The 14,075-nt window shown below is 49.3% G+C and overlaps 1 protein-coding gene across 1 annotated transcript in view; it reads left to right on the top strand.

The window, feature by feature from the left end:
• The first annotated feature begins 10,897 nt into the window (after positions 1 to 10,897).
• The window catches only part of BLTP2 (bridge-like lipid transfer protein family member 2), a 43,604-nt gene continuing 40,426 nt past the window's right edge, over positions 10,898 to 14,075 (top strand). The window contains exon 1 of the mRNA XM_072138259.1: positions 10,898 to 11,126. Coding sequence (XP_071994360.1) covers positions 11,059 to 11,126 — 68 coding nt within the window. The 5' untranslated portion in view covers positions 10,898 to 11,058. The remainder of the gene's footprint in view (positions 11,127 to 14,075) is intronic.

Here is a 14,075-nt window from a genome sequence, read left to right as displayed (position 1 = left end):
AGGGCAGATTCTTCCCGTCTCTGCCTCTAGCCCCTCCATTACAAAGAGAGCTCACACACACCTGGTGATTCATCATAAGTTTCTGAGTTAAAACTGTTCTAGTTGCCCAAGGAAACCAGCCAGTGATTGGTTGCCCTGGGCAAATAGAACAGTTCTGCTCTAAGGCCCGTTTCACACTTGCGAGTGTGATTCGATGAACTCGCAACGCATGCTGCCGGGATCGCATGGCCAGAACACTGCACACCGGGAGTGTACTCAGCATGTCAGTTCACTCCTGGTGTGCAGCGTTCGGGCTGTTCAATCCCGGCAGCATGCGTTGCGAGTGTGATGCATCCAAGTGTGGAACGGGCTTAAAAGACTTGAGATAACTCCCTGTCAGTGTTATAGCTCAGATGTAGCAGAGCTGAGAGTGTCATTGTGTGTTATATCCATCTTATGATCTCTAATGATTTCCGTGCTCACACTTTGACCATCAGTGAAAAGTTTTTTTTATTGTGTAAACATCACTAGGGGATTAAAATTTTTAATTTTCTTTCATTGGCAAACCCCTTTAAGGACTTATTCACACATCACTTTTTCTTTACGTATTCCAAGATTTTCCAAGTCACCATCCTTACCCTTTGTAATCAGTCTGCTGTGTATTTGCATCTTTTCGCAAAAACAAAATTATGAGCAAAAACACCTGCAACATCTTCAGTGAAAAAAAAAACTGCACAAATGTCATCCATTTTTGTGTTCCATAGCCTTCTATGATCTCCTGTGAGCTACGAATGTAAAAAAAAAAAAAAAAAATTGCTCTATATGTTTTCAGCGATAAATTGAAAAACAAAGAAATAGGAAATGACATATAGAAAATAAAGGGTAAGTTAAAAAAAAAAAAATCATAGCATAGGTGGGTGGAGGCGGATTTCTAAATAAGCCTTAACTGTACTGAGAGGTTTTGATGTGACTGCAGTCGGGGATCTCCAGTATTATTAATTAATAATAATAATTCATATAGTGCACAGAACTTGCCAAATTGGTCCCTTTCTTCATGGGGCTCACAATCTTATCAACCTACCAGTATGTTTTGGAGTGTGGGAGAAAACCAGAGGACCCGGAGGAAACCCACACAAACACGGAGAGAACATACAAACAGATGTTGAACTGGATGGGATTTGAACCCAGGACCTCAGCACTGCAAGGCTGTAGTGCTTACCACTGAGGCACCGTGCCGCTTATCGTTTATTAGAAATGCCCAGCGCTGATGCACTCCACCATTGGCCGCAACTCATTTAGGGGAAAATAATTGCTATTCCTGGAGGTTTGCAGGAAATTGTGATTATTTCAGGGCTTGTCTGCAACATAACTGGTGTAAAAGCCCTGATAAATGTTCCCCTATGTATTATGTGCATCCACCCCTCTGGTTTCCCTCTTACCAGTCTGGGCTGTAATATAATGTTGTGCACGAGCCATTAATCCCACTTATACAACTGTTTATGCAGTGAAAATCCTAGTTAATACACTGTGGATCTTTAATCTCAGATTAGTAAGTAATCTGCATGTGAAGCGCTAAACTTTCCCTTCTTTCCAGTTAAAGGTGTATCCTGCAAAACCGCTGAACGGGAAATGCTCTAGGCGTCTGGTGGCTTCGGCCAAGGTCACACCTGTGTTCGGAAAATTCATACCCTACCTGAGGGGGTTGGTGGTGTAATGCGGTGAAATCTGGTGACAGAAAAGGGGTCCACCAAATAAGTTATTATTGTACCTCGACCTCCACTGATCATCCGATCCCAGCATCCTCCTGCACCAAAAGTATTACAGAAAGCGGAGTCGAACCTCACAGAGGGATTACAGGAAGTATACAGCTCCTGTCCTCCAAGCCCAACAAAATCTGAAAAATAGCCTACTCACTGCCCCGACAGCCTGTTTTGGGAATCGGTGGATTTAAAGGACAACTACCACGTGGATGAAATGATGTATGCAAATCAGTCTGATGTCAATGCTGTACAGGCTCCATTAACACCTATGGAGCCCCTCAGGCTCATTTGCATATAGTCCTTCATCCTGGTGGTAGTTGCCCTTTAACACTGACCAATTATCCAAAAGAGCTCTTATATGTTAAAGGGACATTGTACGAGGATGGAAAGGCTGCGGAATTCAGAAGAGTTAGAGACGTAGATGTACATTACAGTCTTCACGGAAAAGTCCCTTCTCCATTATCTGCTGGAAGCGGAACTGAACATGTGTGATAGACTTTCATGGAGATGGCACTCACTGGACCGCTGCCATATTCCACATAGACAATGATGGCATAAAGTGTTAGTATTTCTGTAGTCAGCCCTGCACCTCCCTCTGCCAAAAGACCAGGGCCCCTAATTAGCACTAGAAGCAAAAAGTGCAGGTTCTCTGAAGACGAAATGCTTCTTTCTCCGTCCCAATCTGTTGTAAACTCTGGATTCTATTATTGTATAAGTATAGAAAGCAGTTCGCTGAGCTAAGTCTATGGAGAGATAGGGGGGCAGTGAGTCACAGCAGCTAGATGACCTTCCAGCCACTCCAAGACATTAGCTGATTTATAGACAGAACGGCTGGGGGAAACTGCGGGAAAAGAATCCTACACAGTGTGAATAGATGTCTACACACCTTGGACTAAGGATTTTTGCAAGGTCTGATGAACATTTAGTTATACTTTAAAGGGGTTGTACCAAGTTTGCATATTATCTCCTATCCACAGGATATATAGGGCATAAAGAGCTGATTAGTGAGGGTCAGACTGCTGGGACACCCACCCATCCCAACTACGTGGACCCTCAGCAATCTGAAGAACCTGTTATCAATAATGGAGCAGTAGGAAGGCCTTGTGCTATACACAATGAATGATGGCACACAGCGGGCACTGTGCTATACACAATGTATGATGGCACACAGCGGGCACTGTGCTATACACAATGTATGATGGCAGACAGCGGGCACTGTGCTATACACAATGTATGATGGCACACAGTGGGCACTGTGCTATACACAATGTATGATGGCACACAGCGGGCACCCTGCTATACACAATGTATGATGGCACACAGCAGGCACCGTGCTATACACAATGTATGATGGCACACAGCGGGCACTGTGCTATACACAATGTATGATGGCACACAGCGGGCACTGTGCTATACACAATGTATGATGGCACACAGCGGGCACTGTGCTATACACAATGTATGATGGCACACAGCGGGCACTGTGCTATACACAATGAATGATGGCACACAGCGGGCACTGTGCTATACACAATGTATGATGGCACACAGCGGGCACCCTGCTATACACAATGTATGATGGCACACAGCAGGCACTGTGCTATACACAATGTATGATGGCACACAGCGGGCACCCTGCTATACACAATGTATGATGGCACACAGCGGGCACTGTGCTATACACAATGTATGATGGCACACAGCGGGCACTGCGCTATACACAATGTATGATGGCAGACAGCGGGCACTGTGCTATACACAATGTATGATGGCACACAGCGGGCACTGTGCTATACACAATGTATGATGGCACACAGCGGGCACAATACACAATGTATGATGGCACACAGCGGGCACTGTGCTATACACAATGTATGATGGCACACAGTGGGCACTGTGCTATACACAATGTATGATGGCACACAGCAGGCACAATACACAATGTATAATGGTACACAGCGGGCACTGTGCTATACACAATGTATGATGGCACACAGCGGGCACTGTGCTATACACAATGTATGATGGCACAAAGCGGACACTGTGCTATGCACAATGTATGATGGCACACAGTGGGCACTGTGCTATACACAATGTATGATGGCACACAGCGAGCACTGCGCTATACACAATGTATGATGGCACACAACGGGCACTGTGCTATACACAATGTATGATAGCACACAGTGGGCACTGTGCTATACACAATGTATGATGGCACACAGCGGGCACCCTGCTATACACAATGTATGATGGCAGACAGCGGGCACTGTGCTATACACAATGAATGATGGCACACAGCAGGCACTGTGCTATACACAATGTATGATGGCACACAGCGGGCACTGTGCTATACACAATGTATGATGGCAGACAGCGGGCACTGTGCTATACACAATGTATGATGGCACACAGCGGGCACTGTGCTATACACAATGTATGATGGCACACAGCGGGCACTGTGCTATACACAATGTATGATGGCACACAGCGGGAACTGTGCTATACACAATGTATGATGGCACACAGCGGGCACTGTGCTATACACAATGTATGATGGCACAAAGCGGACACTGTGCTATACACAATGTATGATGGCACACAGCGGGCACTGCGCTATACACAATGTATGATGGCACACAGCGGGCACTGTGCTATACACAATGTATGATGGCACACAGCGAGCACTGCGCTATACACAATGTATGATGGCACACAACGGGCACTGTGCTATACACAATGTATGATAGCACACAGTGGGCACTGTGCTATACACAATGTATGATGGCACACAGTGGGCACCCTGCTATACACAATGTATGATGGCAGACAGCGGGCACTGTGCTATACACAATGTATGATGGCACACAGGGGGCACTGTGCTATACACAATGTATGATGGCACACAGCGGGCACTGTGCTATACACAATGTATGATGGCACACAGCGGGCACTGTGCTATACACAATGTATGATACAGCGGGCACTGTGCTATACACAATGTATGATGGCACACAGCGGGCACTGTGCTATACACAGTGTATGATTGCACACAGTGGGCACTGTGCTATACACAATGTATGATGGCACACAGCGGGCACAATACACAATGTATGATGGCACACAGCGGGCACTGTGCTATACACAATGTATGATGGCACACAGCGGGCACTGTGCTATACACAATGTGCAACACCCTCGCCGATGCAAGGCAGAGCTGTGTTTGCGAATACATCCCACCATGTAGCTTGCAGCCTGTGTAGGGTCTGACTAGCCCCACAGCATGTCACTACATAGTCCTTAGATAACATAGGGGAACACTGCAGTGGTAGAACCTGCCTGGTAAGGCAGGAGTTAAGTGTTTTGTGTGATGTGTCAGACAATCACATGTGTTACACTCTGTTTCTGTGAGCTGAGATGTAATTGGAGGAGTAACCACCACCTGACCAGGGGGAGTAACAAAACCCCTGTTCAGGAATCTTCTAGAGAGCAGAAGAAGTCAGTTCTCTCTCAGAAGAGAGTGCAGTGTCAGGAGAGAGTTCATTCTCTCAGATTAGAGACTCAAAGGAGTCAGTGCAGCTAGCACACCAGACCAAGAGCAGGTGAGCCAGCTCCCTGCCTGAAGAGCTAAGCTAATAGCTAGTTAGTGAGGAAAGGGGTATCATCCTACATTCAAGGGTGATACCTGAAGCAATCCAGGATAAAGCTGAAGCATCCTATTAGGACACAGCTACCTCCCAGCCTGCCCTTTGCATCCAGGCTGATGATCTACATCCTGTGGTTCCCTCCAACTACATCTCCAGCACTCCACCATCCTGTTAAGGCACGTTGCTACGGTTCCTGTCGGTTCCACTAAAGAACTGTAAGTTGTTTTTGTTCAACGTCTGCCTCTGTCTGGTCCCTGCTACTACGGCTGTCACCATCACGGGCACCCTGTCCACCACACAGAGACTCATACTCTAGACACCAAAGGGTTGCCCCAGGGAGAACCGCTATAGCAGCCTCTCCCTCATCATTTCTTGCCAACACCACCCTGCTGGAGACCTGCCAGGCTGTAGGACAGCCCTCTGATTCCCATACCAAGCACCGTGACACTAGCGTGCCTAGGCCGCAACCGCCAGCCACTCAGGTACTGCGGGCCCCGGCTGACTCCAGGCCCCAAGAAAAGGCTAGGCCCCGGTGGGGGATGTTGCAAGTGGCGTCACGAACAGGATTTATACTTCTGTGCCTTATTCTGGCACTATAGACTGTCATTTATTGAAAAGACTGTGCTGCCTAACCCTGCTGCTGGGTTTAGGCCCAAGTGATTGTGCGTTTCTGCATTATTACTGCTGCCACGTGCTGTCGAGCATCGCTCCAGCACTCAAGAGGTTAAACCCTGCAAAGAACTTTGTCAGCCCTGCTAGATCCGGCGCTGCCGTGCCTGAAGCATTTTACCTCACTAAACTGTGGCGCAGCAAGTAATTCCAGCCCGCCAAAACCCTCACTGGTGGGAAAACCCAGAGGCATCGCTAAGCTCGGCCCCCTGCATGTATGGCGCGAATCCTGCCTCAGCACGCTGTGGCGCAGCAGAAAATTCAGCCCACCACAGCTCCTGGCGGGAAGGACTTAAGCCCTGCCCTCTGGCGCGAGACCTAGCAAGACCGAGGCCTTCACCTCCCAATGAGGAACCGGAGTTCCTTGAGGCCTTTGAGACTTTAATCATTGTGGCAGCGCACCCCGTCCGGAGACCTTTTGCTGCGCACCGGCTGCATCGCAGTACAACTCGGGCCTCCTTTGCGGACACTTACCTCCGGTCTGGAACGGAGAGTGCCCCTCTACACGCATCGAGTTTGCTAGCTGCCGGACTTCTCTGCAATAGGTCCAAAATGGCGGACCATCCTCAGCAGCCATCTTCCCCGGCTGGGACTCCGGTTCAACCCCTGCAGAGGGCCCTCTCCACTATCGGTGTCCAGATTCCGTATGCACTGGAGGGTTCTCGTTTTGTTTTGGGGAACCTGCCGGAGCCAGCCCAAGCGGGAGAGAAACCGCTGCTATTCCCCTGAGCTCCCATTGCCCTGGAAGCCATCTCAGAAGAGCCCAACACTCCTGTAGCCATTGCTGACCGTCCTGCGGAGTATCCAGGACCACCTGCTAAGAGGCCCAGGCTGTTCGGTGAGAACGCCCTGCCAGCTACAGAGGTTACCACCGCCACCGCAACAGTGCCCCCAAAGGCTACAGGTCAGTCCAGGAACAACAATCCTTTGGCTGTCAGCAATGAAGAAGTTACAGTTCCTGCAGTCATCATCATGCGCTCCACAGCGCCCCCAGCTACAGAAGGTCAGCCAGAGAAGTGCCTGCCTCCTTCCTTTGCTGAGATGCCTGCCGCCGCAGATGACCTCCCTGCTGTTCCAGCTCCAGCTTCTGGCTGTTCCATGTCAGCAGTTCCAGTGTCTACCACCAGATGTCTTAAGGTGACAGATCTCAACACTGCTTTCTTCACCCAGGCTGATGATGTCCATGCTGCAGTTCCTGCTCCCATGCCTGCAGCCATTGCTCTTGAGCAGCATCTAATTAACCCCCGATGGGCTGTAGCCCTCTTCAGGTACTGTGCATATTGTAAATAATGCTTTACTCTATTATTGCTATCCCAATTGGGCTGAGCGCCCTAACCCTATAGAGCCAGAGACTTTCCTGGGACTCTCACCCTTACTTATCTCAGTCAAGAGACTCCTTGAACTGATCACTGTCATGTGCTATGATAGCACCCCTTCCTCTGCCACAGCAGAGATTCCTACAAAGGACTCTGTCCCTCTACACATAGAGGAGACCCTTTGCTTCTTTATTGCACTTTTCCCCACATCAAGGGCTGTACCCAGAAGATGGACTTTGCTATTAAAGACCTTCTGTGAGACTTTTGCCAACTCCAAGGAAAAGTTGCTACTTTATTGACTTATTTTTATATCCCACTTAATGCCTTCCTTTTAGGTATGGACATTCTGCATGCACTCTTTATGCCTTTTCCTTTCCAGGTAAAGAGACATTTTATTCTGCTACCCTGAGTAGCCTACCTCTGTAACGTTTGCAACGTTATGTTTCAAGATATGTACCCATTGAGCACCTAAGCCAATGTGAGTTTACAAAATGTTTGCACACTGTCAGTTTATGCCAGTAGTTTGCACTAACCTTTTATAGACTTTGCAGATTGTAGTGTGGCTGTGTCGGACCGTTTATATGTAAACCCTGACCGCAATCTTATGCCTCAAACATAAGTTTTGTAAGTGGGGGGTAGTCCGTAAACTGCGGGTCCTTAGGGGACCGGGGGTGTTACAGAGTTAGCACCTGGATGCCACTCATACAAGGGTAAGAATGTCAGTCGGCAGGTACTTATACATTTGTATAATGTCTCATTGTGTCACATATGCCAATGTAATGCATATATATACTATATATTTGTCGCTAGGGAAGAAGTGTTTATATAACAAATATACAGGCCCTGGTGCAAGGAGTGGATTACAGTACATGACACCACACCTTTCCTACTGTACAGTTTGGTTTAATGGCGTTAGCGACCAACTGTCATACTTCGCATTTACATGTCCTTGTCTTAGTCCGACACCAACCCAGGTGCCTGTCTCCAGGACCATGGGCGATTTGTCCCTACAGATCATGTAGCCTGCACTTCACAGAAGTGCCCTTATCTACCTCTGCGCACCAATCAGTCCGTAGTCGAGCCGAGGGCGGCTCTTTCAATTGCCCCGGGGGTATGCAAAACCCTTGCCGATGCAAGGCAGAGCTGTGTTTGCGAATACGTCCCACCATGTAGCTTGCAGCCTGTGTAGGGTCTGACTAGCCCCACAGCATGTCACTACATAGTCCTTAGATAACAAGGTTAAGTGTTTTGTGTGATGTCATATGTGTCAGACAATCACATGTGTTACACTCTGTTTCTGTGAGCTGAGATGTAATTGGAGGAGTAGCCACCACCTGACCAGTGGGAGTAACAAGGCCCCTGTTCTGGAAACTTCTAGAGAGCAGAAGAAGTCAGTTATCTCTCAGAAGAGAGTGCAGTCTCAGATTAGAGACTCAGAGGAGTCTGTGCAGCTAGCAGACCAGACCAAGAGCAGGTGAGCCAGCTCCCTGCCTGAAGAGTGGAGCTAATAGCTAGTTAGTGAGGAAAGGGGTATCATCCTACCTTCAAGGGTGATACCTGAAGCAATCCAGGATAAAGCTGAAGCATCCTATTAGGACACAGCTACCTCCCAGCCTTCCCTTTGCATCCAGGCTGAAGATCCATCCTTTGGCTCCCTCCAACTACATCTCCAGCACTCCACCATCCTGTTAAAGGAAACCTACCACTTGTAGTGGCAGGTTTCCGATGGAAATACCGGGCACCAGCTCAGGGTGAGCTGGTGCCGGAGATTATTTTAGTTAGTGTTTTAAACCGCGGTATCGCGGTTTAAAACACTTTTTAAACGCTATAGCCGGCGCAGGCAGGTACGCGCTCGGCGCTTACCGTGCGCGCGGCTACATAGGAAGTGAATGAGAGCCGCGTGCACGGTAACCGTCGAGCACGTACCTGCCTGCGCCGGCTATAGCGTTTAAAAAGTGTTTTAAACCGCGGTACCGCGGTTTAAAACACTAACTAAAATAAGCTCCGGCACCAGCTCACCCTGAGCTGGTGCCCGGTATTGCCATCGGAAACCTGCCACTACAAGTGGTAGGTTTCCTTTAAAGGCACGTTGCTACGGTTCCTGTCGGTTCCACTAAAGAACTGTAAGTTGTTTTTGTTCAACGTCTGCCTCCGTCTGGTCCCTGCTACTACGGCTGTCACCATCACGGCCACCCTGTCCACCACACAGAGACTCATACTCTAGACACCAAAGGGTTGCCCCAGGGAGAACCGCTATAGCAGCCTCTCCCTCATCATTTCTTGCCAACACGACACTGCTGGAGACCTGCCAGGCTGTAGGACAGCCCTCCGGTTCCCATACCATGCACCGTGGCACTAGCGTGCTTAGGCCGCAACCACCAGCCACTCAGGTACTGCGGGCCCTGGCTGACTCCGGTGCAAATGTATGATGGCACACAGCGGGTACAATACACAATGTATGATGGCACACAGCGGGCACTGTGCTATACACAATGTATGATGGCACACAGCGGGCACTGTGCTATACACAATGTATGATGGCACACAGCGGGCACAATACACAATGTATGATGGCACACAGCGGGCACTGTGCTATACACAATGTATGATGGCACACAGCGGGCACAATACACAATGTATGATGGCACACAGCGGGCACTGTGCTATACACAATGTATGATGGCACACAGCGGGCACAATACACAATGTATGATGGCACACAGCGGGCACTGTGCTATACACAATGTATGATGGCACACAGGGGGCACTGTGCTATACACAATGTATGATGGCACACAGCGGGCACTATGCTATACACAATGTATGATGGCACACAGCGGGCACCCTGCTATACACAATGTATGATGGCACACAGCGGGCACTGTGCTATACACAAATTATGATGGCACACAGCGGGCACAATACACAATGTATGATGGCACACAGCGGGCACTGTGCTATACACAATGTATGATGGCACACAGCGGGCACAATACACAATGTATGATGGCACACAGCGGGCACTGTGCTATACACAATGTATGATGGCACACAGGGGGCACTGTGCTATACACAATGTATGATGGCACACAGCGGGCACTATGCTATACACAATGTATGATGGCACACAGCGGGCACCCTGCTATACACAATGTATGATGGCACACAGCGGGCACTGTGCTATACACAATGTATGATGGCACACAGTGGGCAATGTGCTATACACAATGTATGATGGCACACAGCGGGTACTGTGCTATACACAATGTATGATGGCACACAGCGGGCACTGCGCTATACACAATGTATGATGGCACACAGGGGGCACTGTATGGTATGGTAGATCGTTTATTTACTGATTATTGCCTAGAAAAGATAATAAATATATATATAACAGGAGGGGCAGCAGTGACTACTGCCGGGATGCTATCGCTCGGCCGATGTGACATACACGATGTAATACTGAGGTGTCTATGTGCTTCTCCCGGTGCCAGGCTCCAGTGCCGGGCACACATCCTCCTCCTCCTCCTCACATGATGGCGGCCTCTGCCCCCTCTCACTTCCTGTTCCCGGGATAGTAGCAGCCTCTCCCTCCCCCCGGAGGAGGAGGGACCTCCATGCTCTCCCGGATCGGTGTGACAGTGTCAGGTCGGCGGGTGTGGGGCCCCGGGCTCCCGGGCAGTCACCATGCCCATCCTCTCCATGCTGCTGCTGGCGCTGTTGCTGCTGTTGGTCTGCGCCCTGCTGCTAGGACGGTGGGTACCGGGGGAGGGTGAGCGGGGCCCGGGGGGCGGGTGGAGCTGTCAGACGTGGCGCTGAGGTGTCACCAGAAGTGGCAGTGCCACCATACTGCAGGGTATGGCATGTGCCACCTGCATCTACCCCCCTGTACCCTAACATATCACCTGTACCGCCATACCTACCTATCACCCCCTGTACCCCTACATATCACCTGTACCGTCATACCTACCTATCACCCCCTGTACCCCTACATATCACCTGTACCGTCATACCTACCTATCACCCCCTGTATCTCTACATATCACCTGCACCGCCATACCTACCTATCACCCCCTGTACCCCTACATATCACCTGTACCGCCATACCTACCTATCACCCCCTGTAGCTCTACATATCACCTGTACCGCCATACCTACCTATCACCCCCTGTAGCTCTACATATCACCTGTACCACCATACTTACCTATCACCCCCTGTACCCCAACATATCACCTGCACCGCCATACCTACCTATCACCCCCTGTACCCCAACATATCACCTGCACCGCCATACCTACCTATCACCCCCTGTACCTCTACATATCACCTGTACCGCCATACCTACCTTTCACCCCCTGTACCCCTACATATCACCTGTACTACCATACCTACCTATCACCCCCTGTACCCCAACATATCACCTGTACCACCATACGTTCCTATCACCCCCGTACCCCTACATATCACCTGCACCGCCATACCTACCTATCACCCCCTGTACCTCTACATATCACCTGTACCACCATACCTACCTATCACCCCCTGTACCCCTACATATCACCTGTACCACCATACGTTCCTACCACCCCCTGTACCTCTACATATCACCTGTACCACCATACCTACCTATCACCCCCTGTACCCCTACATATCACATGTACCACCATACCTACCTATCACCCCCTGTACCTCTACATATCACCTGTACCGCCATACCTACCTATCACCCCCTGTACCCCTACATATCACCTGCACCGCCATACCTACCTATCACCCCCTGTACCCCTACATATCAACTGCACCACCATACCTACCTATCACCCCCTGTACCTCTACATATCACCTATACCACCATACGTTCCTACCACCCCCTGTACCTCTACATATCACCTGTACCACCATACCTACCTATCACCCCCTGTACCCCTACATATCACCTGCACCGCCATACCTATTACCCCCTGTACCTCTACATATCACCTGCACCGCCATACCTACCTATCACCCCTGTACTCCTACATACCATGTGTGCCTCCATAACTACCTACCACCCCTTGTACCCCTACATATCACCTGCACCGCCATACCTACCTATCACCCCCTGTACTCCTACATATCACCTGCACCGCCATACCTACCTATCACCCCCTGTACTCCTACATATCACCTGTACCACCATACCTACCTATTACCCCCTGTACCCCAACATATCACCTGTACCGCCGTACCTACCTATCACCCCCTGTACCTCTACATATCACCTGTACCACCATACGTTCCTACCACCCCCTGTACCTCTACATATCACCTGTACCGCCATACCTACCTATCACCCCCTGTACCCCTACATATCACCTGCACCGCCATACCTATTACCCCCTGTACCTCTACATATCACCTGTACCACCATACCTACCTATCACCCCCTGTACCTCTACATATCACCTGTACCACCATACCTACCTATCACCCCCTGTACCCCTACATATCACCTGCACCGCCATACCTATTACCCCCTGTACCTCTACATATCACCTGCACCGCCATACCTACCTATCACCCCCTGTACTCCTACATACCATGTGTGCCTCCATAACTACCTACCACCCCTTGTACCCCTACATATCACCTGCACCGCCATACCTACCTATCACCCCCTGTACTCCTACATATCACCTGCACCGCCATACCTACCTATCACCCCCTGTACTCCTACATATCACCTGCACCGCCATACCTACCTATCACCCCCTGTACTCCTACATATCACCTGTACCACCATACCTACCTATTACCCCCTGTACTCCTACATATCACGTGTACCTCCATAACTACCTATCACCCCCTGTACCCCAACATATCACCTGTACCTCCATACCAATCACCTGCATCTACGCCCCTGACTGTACGCATACATACCACCTATACCTCATACATATCATCTCTCCCCTTGTACCAACACATATCAAATGTACCTTCATCTACCCCCGTACCCCTACACACCACCTATCATACACATCACTGTACCCCCTTTTTATCACCTGCATGCACCATCTATCCCATACATACCATAAATATATCCATACACATCACCTGTCCCCCCCTTATATCTCTATCCCCACACATATCATATGTTCCTCTCTATATCAACCACCTGAACCTACTATGTACCTGTAGTATCTATATGTACCTGTATATATCTCCTGCATCTACTCCCTCTATCCTATACATTCACCCCATACATAACGCCTGTACCCCATACATACAACTTATACTTCCATATATATCATCTGTCCCCCTACATACATATCACCTGCATCTATGCTCCCTGTACTCCTTACCTACTATCTGCATCCAGCACCTGCATATATATTACCTGCACCCACCTATACCTACTCTCTACGTTCACCCTGTACATAGCACCTACACCTGTCACCTGTATGACCTATCATCTACATCCACTCCATACGTATCACCTGCACTCTGCATACACGTTATCGGTATCACTTCCAATGTTTCCTGTATTCTACATACACATTCCCTATATCTACCTAACATACCCCCATATGTATCACCTGTGCCCTTTATCACTACTACCTGCATCGTACATACCTGACTTACACATCAGCTTTATCTCCCCTCTCCCCTTATATCTATATGCACCGCTCGTAGCTCTAAGTCCGTCTTCCCCTATAAATTTTAC

This window comes from Engystomops pustulosus, chromosome 2 (assembly GCF_040894005.1).
Source record: "Engystomops pustulosus chromosome 2, aEngPut4.maternal, whole genome shotgun sequence".
Classification (NCBI taxonomy): Eukaryota; Metazoa; Chordata; class Amphibia; order Anura; family Leptodactylidae; genus Engystomops; species Engystomops pustulosus.
The sequence above is the reverse complement of the archived record's forward strand: the minus strand, read 5'-3'. Positions and strand labels throughout refer to the sequence as shown.